We start from the raw sequence: 16,020 nt of genomic DNA, 5'->3' as shown, positions 1-16,020 counted from the left end.
CGAGGCGCGTCTCCACGGGCGCGCATCACGGATCACCGGATACATCCACCCCTGCCGATAGGCTGTCGCAACGGATGCTCCCGGCGATTAGCAGCTGCTCTGCCGATGCGATATCCATATACTTAGTCACCTTATCCAGTGCTGCCTGCGCTGCTAAGACAATCACAGGATCGGAAGATGCTCTCCGAGATACTCCCAGTTGTGTTGGAGTTCCCAGAAGCACATCAGGACCTTGGAGAGTGATTTGATGACCGGATAGGGCCTGCTGGAAACGTGACGCCACCTGGATCACAATTAGTGGGAGTGTAGTTGATGCGGGTAAAAGCGGGCATACACTGAGAACCACCAACATCTTGTTGAGGTATTCTCACTGCACTTCTGAGAGTGCCAACTGAGAAAGAGTGTTTTTCGTAGTGCAGAGATCTATCAGTGCCTGCAGGAATTCAGATCTCGTTAGTATTTGAATAAGAAAAACATCAATCTGCAACACACTCACCGACTTGAGCTTGATGGCTCGCTTGACCATAATCTTGGTTGAAGTCCAGCGTGTCTTAGAGTCCTTCAAGATTTGTAGAGGAAGACCGTTTTCACTATATTCAGCCGATTTTTTGATAAACACCTCTCTTAGCTTGATAGAAGCCCTGATCTAGTAAGCCAACAACTTCAGTTAGATCAATAAAACTATTCCTGATAAGACTGACAACTCACTGTGTTGACAAGGTCTCTGAGTTGCTTAAGGACCCCAGCACCATGACGAGATTCCAAGATAGTGATGGCATCACCTGATGAAAGCGTGATTGCATGCGCGAAGCAGCTGTGTACTCTGCATAAATACTCGGACCACCTGAGTCATACAAGAGCTTACTCACAAGAGGCGTCGCTGCTTCTCGTCATAGGTGAGATCTGGATTCTGGATGAGGAACATGGTTCCGAGTGCCCTCATCGCAACTGTGTTGTTGGACGCCCCGTCTGAGGTTCCATTCCTGAGCTGTAGAAGGTTATCAATAACAGAATTGGGAGACGAGCATAACACCCTTGCCTTTCTGAGTATACCAAGCTTACAATATGCAACCGCCAGAGCGTGTCCAATCTGAACGCCGGTGTGACCTTCGTTCATAGGTACAAATGCGATAAGGGCCATCATGGGCTGATATGGGCGCCGGACGAGGACACCATCAATTAGTTTCGGGGGAGGTTCGTGGATCCAGTGCGCTACTACTGCCAAGTAAGACCGATTTATCATATCTGTCCAGATATCGAAACTACAAGAGATCTTCCCAGCCGATTTCTAACAAAATATCAAAACTAATTCCACAACAAGAATATCCAGGACGCACCTGCAGCTGCTGTCCCAGTGTACCAAAGTACTTGTCGACAGTGTTGATGACACGGGCCCGAAGGGTGTCTCGCTTGGGAATGTCTTTGTCCCGGAGATCATTCCGACAAAGCAGGATAATATTTCTGAAGGCCTGGTTCTCCACAACACGGAGAGACTGATAAACGATAGGTTAGTAAGCAGTATGAATACGGTTTACAAGGCCTGCTGCTCTGAGTATCATACCTGATCATCAGACACAATCCATGTCAGTATTGCGTCCACAAGGGCATCGACAGAGAAGCTCGGGCGGCGCTGTTCTTCCTCAGCTATTGGGAGACCGTAAATCTGCAAAGGTGTATGGTCTTGAAACTGCTCACGTTGCTTCCCTGCCAGAAGATCTTAGACGCGTCTGCCGTAGGTTCAATGCCCCTTCTCAGACAGTCTCGATACCAAAGGTCTCCGTGTTCTTTGATAAGGTGAGCCCTGGCCCCATGGGAGCTAGTACCTGAGGCGAAACTCTTTTGTCTAGAGTAGGACAGTGAGCACCGGGTGAATCACCACAAGACATAATACCACTGCACTCACCCGCAATAGCAGCAGACCCTTCTATCTGCAATAGGATCAACCGTGTAAAAGGGCTTAGTATCATCCCATACAGGCTTGGGCTGTGGTGGTGGGCGAGGGTTGGGAGCAAGAACGGCAGCGATGGTGGCAGCAGCGTTGGCACCGGACGAGTCAGCAGTGCGCTGGGGATGTGTGAAACCAGCATAAGGCTGTTCGCGGGTCCGGCTCACTTCGCGGGTCATGAGCCGATTATCTGGAGCCGTGAGCTGGGGATCATGAGCCGGGCGGCTCCGGCTCTCTGCGGCTCTATCCGCGGGTTATCCGCAGATTCTTGAGCAATAGCTCATATTTGTGCGTACCTACTACAGAAGCTGTATCATTCAAAAGCCAATTGAAGCGCCTTTCTAACGATGCCATCTGTGTGTGATTTGGTGGGAATGTGACCGAGATATTGGTACATTACTCACCTGTGGTTACCCCAAATGTAATACAATACCCCAGGAACCTGCAAAACTCGTTTTGCTAATCCCCACCACGTTGTCATTGTACTATATACTCACTAGGGCATTGTAATAGGCCCTAAGTCTAATGAAAGAGCGTCCCCAGCCTTGTAATAAGTCAATATCATAATGAAAAGTGTTCCCAGAGCTGTAATAAGTCACAATTCTAATGAAAGAGCATCCTCAGAGCTGTAATAAGTCAATATTCTAATGACAGGAACCTCCCAGCCTTGTAATAAGTCTATATTCTAATAACAGGGGCCTCCCAGAGTTGTAATAAGCCCCGTTTCTAATGACAGCATGTCCCTAGGGCTGTAATAAGTTAATATCTTAATGAAAAAGTGTTTCCTTCTTTGTAATAAGCCTTGTCTCTAATGAAAAAAGTTCCCCAGGCTTGTAATAAGGCCATATCTTAATGAAAAGAGTTCCCATGCCTGTAATAAGTCAATATCCTAATAACAGCAGCCTCCCAGGGCTGTAATAAGTAGATATCCTAATGACAACAGCCCCCCAGGCTTGTAATAGGTCCCGTTTGTAATGACAGAACATCCCCAGGGTTGTAATAACTCACGTCAGATACTGTCCAGCTATTAATAGCTTCATATCATGGCCGGCCTGGCCAGCTATTAATACCTGGTATACAGGTACCCTACCCTGCCCTGCAGCCCCCCAATTGGGTGAATAGCAGCTGCCTACAAGATAGCTATCAATAGCAGTGGATAGCAGCAGGTTCCTGCAGCTGGAATAGGGTGTAATAGCTGGTTCCCACACGTAAACAGTAGGGGTTGCACAGCTGGGTGGGATAGGAAAATAGCCAGGCACTATATATGGATCAAAAGAGGCATCATGTAGCTTCCAAACGCATCCAAGAGCATGCCATTCGGAGCAGTATTGGTGGAGATGCAGGTGTACCCCTGTTTTTGCTGATGGGCACATCCACTAGAATTGGGAATTGTGGATGGATCCCCTCCGTTCTTTTGCATGGTGTGTGGTTCTCTCTCCAATAAATGGGATTGAAGTCCGACCGCGAAACGATGCACACAATCTGTATTAGATCGCTGATTACGCTTCAGCCACAGCACTTTTGATGGCTTTATATCTCTGCACCACATTCCCCGATAAGCATTTGGTTTGTTGCAGTCTCTTACATACGCATATGAAAACACGCTCTGGGTGTCATTTGGACGTGAAACACTCTGAACATGTCCCTGCGCATCTGCGCACATTCAACACCCCTTCATTCATAGCTCCACAACCGTTGCTCCGATCGCCACGCTGCTTGCTGCAGTACGTGCATTCTCTACTGCCTAAACTGATACAACTCTCGGAACTGTTATCATTGATAGCTATCTTGTAGGCAGCTGCTATTCACCCAATTGGGGGCTGCAGGGCAGGGTAGGGTACCTGTATACCAGGTATTAATAGCTGGCCAGGCCGGCCATGATATGAAGCTATTAATAGCTGGACAGTATCTGACGTGAGTTATTACAACCCTGGGGATGTTCTGTCATTACAAACGGGACCTATTACAAGCCTGGGGGGCTGTTGTCATTAGGATATCTACTTATTACAGCCCTGGGAGGCTGCTGTTATTAGGATATTGACTTATTACAGGCATGGGAACTCTTTTCATTAAGATATGGCCTTATTACAAGCCTGGGAAACTTTTTTCATTAGAGACAAGGCTTATTACAAAGAAGGAAACACTTTTTCATTAAGATATTAACTTATTACAGCCCTAGGGACATGCTGTCATTAGAAACGGGGCTTATTACAACTCTGGGAGGCCCCTGTTATTAGAATATAGACTTATTACAAGGCTGGGAGGTTCCTGTCATTAGAATATTGACTTATTACAGCTCTGAGGATGCTCTTTCATTAGAATTGTGACTTATTACAGCTCTGGGAACACTTTTCATTATGATATTGACTTATTACAAGGCTGGGGACGCTCTTTCATTAGACTTAGGGCCTATTACAATGCCCTAGTGAGTATATAGTACAATGACAACGTGGTGGGGATTAGCAAAACGAGTTTTGCAGGTTCCTGGGGTATTGTATTACATTTGGGGTAACCACAGGTGGTAGTGGGGGCATCTAGGGTAGCAGCAGTGGCCTCACTGTAGGCACTACCACCATACGCAGCTTCGACGATGGGGGCAAGGGTGGGAGTGAGAGTGGTGGTAGCAGGAGCACCACCTCGGTGACCATGGAGGCCACCACCGCCGTGGGCAGTTTCAACAATGAAAGTGTCGGCCGAGGTAGAGGCAACAATGCCATCACCGCGGCCCCGACCACGACGACGACCACAAGTAGCTTCAACAACGGGGGTTTCAACATTGGTGGCTGGTGTAACAGCACCACAGCTACGGCCACGGCGACCACGACCACGAGCAGCTTCAAGAATGGGGATGTTGATGGGGACAGTGAGAGCTGCAGCTGTGGCTGACATGAAGGAGGTCGTCGGAGTGATAGAAGCCTCTGCTGCAGGCGCCGGTGTGTCGAGCGGTGTGATGCGTGGGATGGAGGAAGTGGATGACTCCGTTGTGAGCATGTGTGAAGGGGGCACAAAACCCAGAGCTGGCCACGGCCCAGAGTGAGGCAAGCCAGGGCGATTCTCTGTACTAGGGGAGGGCGAGCCTTTGTTGGTATCTGAAACGTCAATGTCAATGAATTCTCCGGAGTTGTTTGCTGAATTTTCATCCGCATGGGTGAGCGGATCTAAGGTGGCAAATTAGTATCTTGAATGCGAAGCTAATAGAGTCAACATACCTTTAATCCACATGGGGAAAATCTTGGCCATTTGGGGAGTGTCCTGCGCCGCAGAGACCCTGCCTACTACCGTGGTTAGAGCCTTAACAAAGGAGCCAGAGAATGTAGAAAGAGATCTGACGTACTATCTAGTCTAGATGCCAACTGAAAAATAGACAGCGTACATTGGCTGCGAGGCGGGCCACGACAGGGGGTTTGTGGAGCTGCAGGTATCATTAGTAATTACGATGTCAGAAAAATCCGAGGACGGAGTACAGCAACAACAATCGAACATACCTTCAAGCAACCCACTAGCAGTCCCCTGTATGGCAGTATCACCGTCATTGCCACGGTTTTCTGGACGCATTGAAGACAGGTTGTAGATGGGTACCAGTGGTTGCAAGAGTTGAGAGGATACGACAACGGCCTAGAGAAGGGTGAACTTGGGAGCCTGGTGAGAGAATGCGTCGATGAGCGTGCCATCTTATATGAACAGAGAGAAAGTGCTTACCTCAGCAGATTTCAGGCTGAGAACCGGAGGCTGGAGGCCAGATGAGCTGCGCAAGCTGGCAGACGGGCTTTGATTTGTTTGGCGTTTAGGCTGGGCCGAACGGGCTTCAATGAGCTTGGGTTCTAATTGGCAAAACAACTGCGGCATGTGGGGCATGTGGGGCATTCTGACAGCTCTGAAAACCCTCATGACCGCCCCAAGCATGCTCTTTTAGCGACAAAATATGACCTAAGATGGGATAAGATGTCAGTTTTCCGTCATTCACCGCGTATGGCGCCTCTTTACCGTCCTCATGGCTGCCCGGCAAGGCAGAAATCCATCCATGCGATGAAATGGGCATCTCTAGGCTCTAAGCGATTAACAGAAATGTCAGCTGCAGACGCCAGGGACAATAGCTACGCCGTGCTGGGCATTTAGATTGGCATACCTCAGGTCACCCTAAGGCTGTTTGGAGGTCCGGCTCACTTCGCGGGTAGAGTCGCGATGATCCGGACCCGTGAGCCGCGGATCGTGAGCCATGCGGCTCCGGCTCGGTCCGGCTCCGGCTCGATGCAGCTCCGGTTCAGAGGGGGACCAAAAACGGTTGAACCGTGGCTCCACCCACAGATCCTCCAATCTAATTCACGCACTATAGACACAGGAGCATGTATATATACACTTGTTCACTACTTTAAGCACTTGTGTTACCAAGTGTCATCATCGGACTCGTCATCCGAGTCCGATGGGGTCCGCAGTAGCGGCAGGGACCCATCTGAATCCTCACCAGCGTCGCTCGAGTCCCTTATCACCTCAACCCACTCGCTCCCTACCTCAACCGAACGCTCAGGAGGTATGCCAACGATCTCCGTAAGCGTGTTGCGCTCGCACACGCGGGACGCCGCCTCCATCGCGTCGTTAAAACGAGTCCGGACTACGGCCGGGCGAGTAGGCGTGTCCGCAGGAGCATGGGTGCCGGTGGACTCTGTCGACGCGATGGTGGAGGACGCAGAGGTGATGCCGAATGTGGGCATGCCGGTAGATGCCGCCGCATCGGCGGGCGCGGACGCGATGGTGGTGGACGCAGCTGCGACAGCGGATGTGGCCATGGCCGCGCACGTGGGCGCCTGGGTGGATGCGCGCGTGGGCGCCTGGGTGGACGCGACGGCGGTGGACGTGTCCGCGATGGCAAACACGGGCGTAAGGACTGTGGCGGAGGAGAGGCCAGGCTCCGCAGAGACAGGCGGCTCAGGCGCAGGTGGATGGGTGGATGCGGGCACAAGAATGGGCATGGATGTGGGCATGATAGTGGGCGTGATGGTGGGCGCGATGGCGAACGCGGGCACAATGACAGTGGCGGAGGAGAAGCCAGTCTCGGCGGCGACAGAGAACGAGGGAGAGGGCACATGCGCGGACGCATGCGTGAGGAGGGACGTGGACGTGAGGACGGGGCTGTCTTCCAAGGCCGCAAGTACAGCGCGTGCGGATGCTAGTAGATCCGGGTCGGGATATATAACCTGTTCCTAGTCAGTTTCCCAATATACTAACATAGGTCTAACAATACTTACCTCAGGTATGATATCAAGCATGAAAACACTCATCGCCATCAACGCGGTGTCCGCAGAGTCGTGAGAGTCGAGGGCTTCGACGAAGAGAGATAGAGTGTCGACAAATAGGTGAAAGTCGACGTTCTCGACTGCTGGGGTGTTCTTGGCAAAGGCGCTGTACGCGAGAACGAGCTGCAGTAGCAGGCCGTTCTGGTCATCCCGCAGGCCACAGCGTTGGAGCTTGGATCCGCGCACAATGGAGACCCACGCTTCAGCGCGAGTGTGGTCGACTGCGTTCAGGGCGGCTTGAGTGTACGGCAGCAGGAGCTGTATGGCTGGGTTTTAGAGTGGCCGACACGCTCAAAATGAAAAGATTTACTCACAACCACTGTGTCAGTGACGCCGTTGACCAGAACAGTGAGCCATTCATGGTTTAACGCCCGTGTCGACGGCGGGCCAACGTCAGAGTCGCGGCGCGTCTCCGTCAACAGATAGATCGCGGGGCTTGTGCTGTCAATGATTGACATGTCGCTTGCGGGGTCGGAAGTAGTTGGGATGGGGGCAGAGAGGTTGGAAAGAGGTCCAAGGATCAACGTGAGGTACATACCGGTTTTCGCCCGCGCGATGAGCCCCTGTACCAGTGCTACCAATGTCCGACACACTCGGGCGAGGTCACCATCACCAACATGAGGCGCCGTCAGCCCACGTCAGGTGTTTGATGGTGTTGCGCTAAGGGAGAGAGCATGAGGATGCGGGTTTGTGTCGAAAATGGGTGGAGGGTACCTAGGCGCCGGCACCGATAACGATCTACGTGCGTGTTGATGCGTTGAGTTGCAGCTAGCCTGAATAAGGTGAGCTATACGCACCCGGTTTCTGACGGATCTCACCTTGTTTAAACATCTTGGGCAGGCAAGGCTCAGTTCAGCGGGAGGGTTGGTCTGAGGAGCAGGGCAGAGGGTTGGAGTAAGGGCGTGTGACGCCGTAACCCGTTTGACAGTGGCATTGCACCCGACCGCGTTCTCAGGCGGCAAGCCGCTTCGACTCGCCAGACCTCCGGCTCTCTTCTCCAGTGTGTCGTCTCCATCCCTTCAGCATCTTTCGACATCTCCCCCTACGAAGCCTCGGTAAGCACCCTCACTACGTACCATGAGCTCCTGTCCTCACACTCGGTGCCCGATCTCTCAGATCTAGGTGGTTACATGGCTAGATCGTGCTCACACCAGATCCCACTCTCATTCGTCCGCCTCCGCGCAAGCATCCAGCATGAAATTGGTGCGTTGTGATCCGTCTACGATGTCCTCATGTGTTCTACTAACCCTCGATTCTGCCTCACTTCATCTGCACCGTTTGGTTTCATCTGTTTTTCCATCCCGACGGCACTCCGGTGTCCGCCCCTTGGGTGCCTGGAGCCCTCAAGCCATCGCCTCAAGTCGTCCCAGCGGACCTATCGAAGCTCGGATTGGCCAAGAACTTGCACGCGTCATCAAATGGAGGCATGCGCTCGAGAGATCGGCCCTGGATGGGCTCAGAGGTGAGTTTTCTGTGGGTTTTCTCTGGTCGGATGCGGGCCGAGCTGACTTCGCTCGTCTTCCACCAGAACGATTGGAGGTTCACATGGCCGATTATCATCGCGCTGACCCACACTGAGCCCGCGGACGGGACCATGTGCGGATGTCCGTGGATGAGTCGCGGTGTGGAAGAGAGCGCACCGCGGCGTCCTACATATGCCTGTTGGCAAAATGAGGTGCGCTCCGACGTTCTACCTCCCTGATCGTCACCTCACTTCGTGTCTTTCAGACTATCGCATCTCACCATGCCTATCGACCCTACTCGCACCCCCCTCTCCGCTGCCACAGCTGCCGCCAAGCGTCGCCGGGAGACTGTCTCGCAAGGCAGTGACAAGACCCCGCATGGTACTCCCCAGCCGCCGAATGCAGGGACACCCACCCCCACCTCCCCACCCAACAAGCCCAAACGCCGCAAGGGCGATGGGAACGCGTACGTACTATCGTCTTTGCTCCACCATTCCCTGGCTGATCCCTTGTCTCACAGGTCGTCGCGCTCATCAACTGCTGGCGAGGATGGGCTCTCGTCTCAGGCAGGCGACACCTCCGAGCCTGAGATTGACCTCGACGACGACGATGGGTTCGACGAGGTCGCTGCTCTGAAAGGGCGTACTCAAACGGCGGCTCGCCTCGCCGGCGTCCAAGCGGCGAACTCTCGCCAGGCCAAGTTCGCGCAGCGCTACGCTGGCAAGTCCCCAGAGGAGACCCTTGGTAAGTCACTCCGCTGCATCTCGTATCGCACGGTTTTCGTCTAACAGCGTGGCATGCAGATGCTCTCATCACAAAGTGGCGCTCTTCAGTTTACGACCACTTCACCCGGCCGAAGATTGTGACCGCGTCCAACGGTGCGATCGTCCATCGTTTTGTGTGCAAGACGTATGTCCCCTCTTGGCACTCTGATCGGTGCCATCCTCTGACGTGTTGTTCTCTAGGAACCCCTCCAAGACCGTCGACCGTCTTGAATATCAAGAGAGTACGGGCAACCTGTCTCGGCATGTGAAGACGTGCGACCCGGACGACATCCCTGAGGTCCAGATGATCGAAAATTTCGCAGCCGGAGTTACTTACACCCCACATCGTCTGCGCTACCACATGGCGATGTGGTGCGCACGTAGTCATCGCCCCTTCACCATCGTCGAGGACCCCAACCTCCGCACTATCCTCGGGATGCTGTACAAGAAGGTTGCCATCCCGACGCGGGCAACCGTTTCTCAAGACGTACGCGATCTCCATTCCGAGTCCAAGGAGAGGGTGAAGGCACACTTGAAGGTCTGTTTGATACTCTTCTCAATTCCCTCTCGCATCCCTCACACCTCGACTTGCAGAATCTCGCCGGCGGTATCCATATTTGTATGGATGGCTGGACCGCCCCCAATGTGATATCGTACCTCGGCATCACGGCGCACTGGCACGACAATGGCAAGATCAACCATATCATCCTCGACTTTGTCAAGTGAGTTGTCTATACATTTGATCTAGTACTGACTATTTTATCTAACTATTAGTATTATCAGGTTGACGAAGGCACACACAGCCGTTTACCTCGCTGAGCAGCTTGAGCAGTGCCTCAAGGACTATGGTATTCTGGAAAAGGTATGCCATTCTCTGAATACGTATATACTCATGACTCACAAGCACTCTCAATCAAAGGTCATCGGCGTCACCTGTGACAACGCGGAGGTGAACGTTGCACTTATGCGTGCCCTCCGCGAGAACCACCCGCACCTGCGCATCGGCAACGGTCTCGTTCGGTGCTTCGGGCATGTACTCAACTTGGTCAGCAAGGTTCGTTCAAGCCATTTCTCCCAGTGTCGTTGTCTTCACCACTCATCCTGACCTCTCCAGGCCGCGGTTAAACCCTTTGTGAAGACGCGCGTGCGCAAGCCCCGCAACACTGTCGACAACGACGATGAAGACCAAGACGAGCTCTCCGAATCAGAGCGTGAAGACGAAGACGACGACGTCCCGGATGACTCGCGCGAAGCTGCTGACGACGAGCTCATTGAAGACCTCTTCGCGGAGGATGACTTCACGACCTTGACACCGTGCGCCCCCAGCGAGCTTAACGAGGCGATCGAGGCACTTGAGAAGGTGCGTGATCGTGAGGTTGCATCCTCGGGCTTGTCCGCTTACTGCGTTTCGTGCAGATCACCAAGCTCTCCAAGAAGGTGTGGCACACTCCGCTTGTGCGCGAAGAACTCGAGCACCTCGCGGATGAAGCGGGTCTTCATGCGCGCGTGCTCGTGCGCTCCGTCAAGACACGCTGGAACACGCTCGTCATGGTGGTCGGCCGCGCCCTTGATATGAAGCCGGTGCTCACCTCGCTCTGCGACATGCACCAGTTCAATCGCGTCCGGAGCGTGCGTCTCCGCCGTTTCATCCTGACCGAAGTCGAATGGTCCATCCTCGAGCAGCTGTATCACCTTATGGACGTAAGTGTTTGTTCATCTGATTCCTCATGTATACCGTGCTCACTCTTATCTTCTCAGCCCTTCCTCTTTGCCACAAATGAGATCTCCTCCAGCACACGCGCGCTGCTTCATGAGGTGATCCCTTTCATGGACGTGCTCACGAAGCATCTCGACACCTTCGTCGACCAGCCGGAGCTTCATCCCGCTGTTCACAAGGGGGCTTACCTCGCACGTGAGATGTTGAACAAGTACTACAGCAAGACTGATGAGACACCCTTGTACCGCATCGCTATGAGTCAGTACCATCTACGCATCACTAACCTCGCGTGTTTTGACCGTATACATTGCAGTCCTCCATCCGGCGTACAAGCTCGCATACTTCCGCAACGCGAACTGGCCAGAAGACTGGATTACCACGGCCCGCGAACTCATTACTGACGAGTACGCTGCGCACTACAAGCCTGCCCCCGCTCCGATCCCGCCAATCCCAGCCTCCACGTCTCGTGTGATGCTCACCGCTCCTCTTCCCGGCCAACCTGGTACTCGCGGCGGTGCACGCCGCAGCGCAAGTGCCACGGTAAGCTCCCCGCATCTCATTATTCCTCCCTCCACTGACTATCCCGCTCAGCTCTTCGCCGCGCTCGCGTCTCGCTCTCGTGTCGACAACGCTGCCGACGCTCTCGAGGAGTATTTGAACTCCCCCCCGAACACCACCGTCAGTGACCCCCTCGCGTACTGGAACACGGCGCTCAAGAGCGGCTCTGAGAACAAGGCCCTCGCGCAGATGGCACTTGATTATCTCTCGATCCCTGGTAAGTCGTCTTCAATGTCCATATCTCCTCCATCTGACGCAGATCTCCTGTAGCTAGCTCGACGGATGCCGAGCGTGCGTTCTCGCGCGGCCGTCTGACTGTCTCCCGCCTTCGTCGTTCCCTCGGGAATGACTCTGTTCGTGCAAACACGATCCTCGGATCTTGGGCGCGAATCCCTGCCCTGGTCCCCGAGGAGGAGATGGTCGCTTTCCTCAAGGACAAGAAGGGCGCGAGTGCTCGTCGTGCTATGGAGGAACGTGTTACTACTAACCCGATTGTTGTCTCTGACTAGATTGTGCCCCTCCCCTCCCTCCGTCTGTACTTGTATTCTATCGAAGCGCCACCAATGTGGCTTATATGAAACTCTTCCGTGTTTCTCAGCTCTTTGCCCTGCCGCGAGTAGCAATCGGCGCGCAATCGTGGCCATTTGGATTGCCGCCTGAGTCACTACCTCCACTTCTCCACTTGTACTCGACATGTCACTAGACTCTAGTCCTCCACCCACCGCGATCGCCCAATCCTCTGCTCCCCGTCTCCTCTTCGCCCCCTACTATATCTTGCCCTCCGCCCACCACACGACCGCGCGATCAGCGTCGTAGACGCCGCACCCACTGCGCCGAGCTACTCCGTGTCCTGGCCTGTTTACTTGCCGCGCGGCCCGCATCTGACCCTCCGTCCTGCGCGATTGCATGATCGCGATGTGTTGATCTCTGTGCCCTCTTGCCATTGTGCGATAACGTGATGTCATCTTCACTGGCCGTGCCGGGCTGCCACCCTCCGCGATCGCGCGATCTCGGTGTTGAAAGCAGCGCCGCTCGAACTCTGCATTAACCTCCTTGTTCACCCCGTCCAGCCCGCGCCCCCCGCGATTGGGTGATTGCCGTGTTGAGTGCTGCGTCCACCGTCTCAAAGGCTTAGAGCCCTCCCTTTTAGGTGTGACTGATCCACATGAGCCACTGATCCGCACTGAGCCACAACCTGCAGCTCACTTTGCGGCTCCACCCACGGATCACGGCTCCAGCTCTCGCAGCTCCGGCTCTTCCGGAGGCTCTGAGCCGCGCGGATCTGGATCAAGCCCTCGGATGTCACATGATCCGTGGGTTCGGATCCGGATCATCCGTGGGTGGAGCCGCAAACAGCCTTAGGTCACCCATCTCCTGGTCGTCCGATGTACCTGATAACCTCCCTGATACATTGCACCGCATCAGGTGCAGTCAGCCATGGCACGTGTAGCCAGAGCCTCTCAGGCTATTCACACCGCTAGACACGTCACATCAGCAACGTCCCTGGTCCTGCATGCACCGTCAGCACTTCCTCGAGCAAAGAAAACCTCAGAAACTCACGCAGTGACCTGCAGCGTGGATTTCTTGAAGCCGTACAAGGACAGCGGCCAGAGAAGAGGGAAATTTTCAAAACCAGGCCTGCTGTCCATCCCACAACGCGTATGCCGCGCGCTGGCAGGCACACCTCGATGTACAGGCTTACAGCCACACCTGCACAACATGGTGCATGCGCTCCGCCGCACCCAGCGTCATGCCCTTGTGCACGTGCTAGAACACCCTGGGCAGACTGCGGAGCATCGCATAGAATTCTGGATCAGAGCGAGTGGGCAGTGGCTGCATGCCCATGTTTGTGAGTACCTTGCATGACAGTCAGAGCAAAGAATAGAGGACGCACGCAAGTCTCCAAATTGGTTACAAAAAGCTTGCTGTGGTCAAGACCATGGTGTCGACGCAGGAAATGCGGGCAAGGGCGGTGTGGGCAAAACAGGTGGTTCGTGGCATGCAGGCGACACAGGGGCGTGACAGACGATGCGGGGGCGGTGCAAGCGAAGTGAGGTGGGAGACGTGGTGACATTGGCGATGCAAGTGACGTGGACACGAGTGAAGCAATGCTGGCAGCTGCAGGCAGATGGCAGGGTAATGTGCGCAAAGGGGGCAGAATGGGTGAGGCGGCAAGGTAGGAGGTGAGCGATGTGCAAGATGTTGAGACTGACAGCATAGGTGAGCACAACATGCATGCCTACAAACACCAGCTACACCCCGTACTCACAGCCGGGCTGGCGACGAGCATGGTCCACTAGAGATCGAGGGAGCGGCAGCACAGGGAACGATGTGCATGGTTTGGTCGACTACTACCGGTGAATGGGACCGTCACCAACAAATACATGACAGGTTAGTGAGATGCAGAGCGCCACGTGTGGTATCTGTGGGTGCAAACGTATCAGCTTGTGCCAAGAATTTGGGTGAGGATACGTGCTTCCTCGATATCACACGCACCCTTGTGTGGCAACTGCTGAAGTAGATGACACAGGTGGCTGGACGCACGTGTCGTTTGGGGCAACACGGTCACCTGATCACCTCATCGCATCTGGACTTTGGACTCTTCACCGGCTCGATATTTCCAGGCAAAAGAGGTGCTCCGTCTCTGTTTAAAGGAGGGATCTGGGTCACACCGCTCTCCAGTTTCCGTCTCAGTCCTGCCCTCGCCCTCATCTTCTCTCGCACGCGCCCTCTCTGCCTGGCCCTGCTTGCCTGCCTGCTGATGAACGTCCGCACGACGCTCTGAAGCTCTATGGGCGCTTGCAGTGGCTAGTGCTATCCTCTCAGCCCGTACATAGGCCTGGGATCTGGCTGTTTATACCCTCAGATACCTACTATTTCTTTTAAATCCTCTCCTCCTACGTGCCTTCGTGGCCTGGGGCGCACTGGGGTGCCCTTGCGCGGTATCCAATGTGCGCACTACGTGTACATAGGCAGCGCAGCATGGCTGATTCATCCCTGACCCGTTTTGTAGCACATCCGCCGCCCCCACGGATTCTGGCTCGCCGCACGTGCAAGACAGTCCACCAACCCGAGCCCGCAACTAGCCCGCGCTCTGGGCGGGACGGCCAAAATGACGTCATGGTTGAGGACGCAGGCGGCTGCGCTGATCACCCATGGCCATGGCGCTTAGGACCTGTTCGGTAACCCGAGAGCGGTCGTGTGCGACCAGTGTTTACTACCATAAAAGGCAGGAGGGCCCGCGCGCGGTATGTGCGCAGTTTCCCGCGCTAGGCGTCAACGAAGATCGCGCGTTCGGAGACCTGCGACCGCGCGCGCGCGACACTGAGTGCCCGAGACTGAGTCTCTGCCCCCTCTGCATTCATTTCTCCCCACTTCTCCTCCCCTCGCAATGCCTGCTGATACCACTCCTGCTCCTCCGGTGAAGGTGGCTTCTACTCGCATCATCTGGACACCAGAAAAGGAGACCCTAGTCTTGCAGACTCTCCTTGAACTCCGGCTCGACCGCGACCTGGTTGCAGAGAACGGGTTCAACACCACCGCCTACGTCAAGTGTGCGGCAGTGCTCGTGGGGCATGGGCATGCTGCTGGGAAGGAGCAGGTGAAGGCAAAGTGGACCAGGGTGAGTTTTCTGTTGCTCAGATGTGTCCCCTTCCTGTCCCCTTACACCTCGTGCTTGCCCGGTCAAGATCAAGGGTGATTACAACATCGTGAAGGAGCTCCGGTCAAAGTCTGGCTTTGGGTGGGATGAGGAGACCCAGCAGGTCCTTGCTGAGGACAATGTGTGGCGTGGCATTCTTGATCCACTGGTGCGTGTACTGGGCATTGTGATGATCGAATATGCATGGCTGACAATTTTGCTCACTAGATGACGAGCAACCCAAAGCGATACAACAGGATGAAGCACTGGCGTGACAACTCATTCCCTCACTACGATCTAGTGTCCCAGATTGTTGGTGACACCCAGGCTGTTGGCGATAATGCCTTCTCCTCTGAGTTGGGTGCAGAGGTGGTGGCCCAGCGTAGCCCCTCTCCTTTGGCCGACGAAGATCATGGTGAGGAGGGCAATGATGATGAGAATGAGATGACTCAGGTGTGTTTCTTCCTTGACATCAGCACTCTTCTCTGTTCATGTGGCCTCCTTGTTAGGCACCCCCTCGCCCAGTCACTCCACCCTCTGTGATCACTCCAGCTCGTCGTGCTGCCCCTGCTCCTAACTCCCCACCCCGTTCTAAGCGCTCCAGGACCACAGCGAAGACTTCGCTTGATGGTCTGACACACT

The 16,020-nt window shown here is 54.4% G+C and overlaps 3 protein-coding genes across 3 annotated transcripts; 1 reads left to right on the top strand and 2 right to left on the bottom strand.

Annotated features, from left to right (window-relative positions):
- Nucleotides 1–162: 162 nt before the first annotated feature.
- On the bottom strand, nucleotides 163–2,124 carry BXZ73DRAFT_105984 (uncharacterized protein; the record flags this gene model as incomplete). Its single annotated transcript, XM_048016459.1, has 11 exons — nucleotides 163–283; nucleotides 372–433; nucleotides 497–646; nucleotides 709–814; nucleotides 870–988; nucleotides 1,338–1,493; nucleotides 1,562–1,704; nucleotides 1,769–1,843; nucleotides 1,904–1,928; nucleotides 1,975–2,064; nucleotides 2,113–2,124. 11 exons carry the CDS (start codon nucleotides 2,122–2,124, stop codon nucleotides 163–165), a joined length of 1,059 nt encoding a protein of 352 aa, XP_047873201.1.
- Nucleotides 2,125–5,560: 3,436 nt separating this feature from the next.
- On the bottom strand, nucleotides 5,561–7,772 carry BXZ73DRAFT_105983 (uncharacterized protein; the record flags this gene model as incomplete). Its single annotated transcript, XM_048016458.1, has 5 exons — nucleotides 5,561–5,584; nucleotides 5,645–5,674; nucleotides 6,454–7,137; nucleotides 7,189–7,494; nucleotides 7,551–7,772. The coding sequence occupies 5 exons, from the start codon at nucleotides 7,770–7,772 to the stop codon at nucleotides 5,561–5,563; spliced, it is 1,266 nt and encodes a 421-aa protein (XP_047873200.1).
- Nucleotides 7,773–15,129: 7,357 nt separating this feature from the next.
- BXZ73DRAFT_105981 (Myb/SANT-like DNA-binding domain-containing protein) lies at nucleotides 15,130–16,006 on the top strand (the record flags this gene model as incomplete). Its single annotated transcript, XM_048016457.1, has 5 exons — nucleotides 15,130–15,360; nucleotides 15,428–15,547; nucleotides 15,607–15,831; nucleotides 15,888–15,917; nucleotides 15,983–16,006. 5 exons carry the CDS (start codon nucleotides 15,130–15,132, stop codon nucleotides 16,004–16,006), a joined length of 630 nt encoding a protein of 209 aa, XP_047873199.1.
- Between the last annotated feature and the right edge of the window lie 14 nt (nucleotides 16,007–16,020).

Source organism: Epithele typhae (assembly GCF_022376455.1).
Source record: "Epithele typhae strain CBS 203.58 chromosome Unknown BXZ73scaffold_74, whole genome shotgun sequence".
Taxonomy (NCBI): Eukaryota; Fungi; Basidiomycota; class Agaricomycetes; order Polyporales; family Epitheliaceae; genus Epithele; species Epithele typhae.
This window is presented reverse-complemented; position numbering and strand designations above follow the sequence as displayed.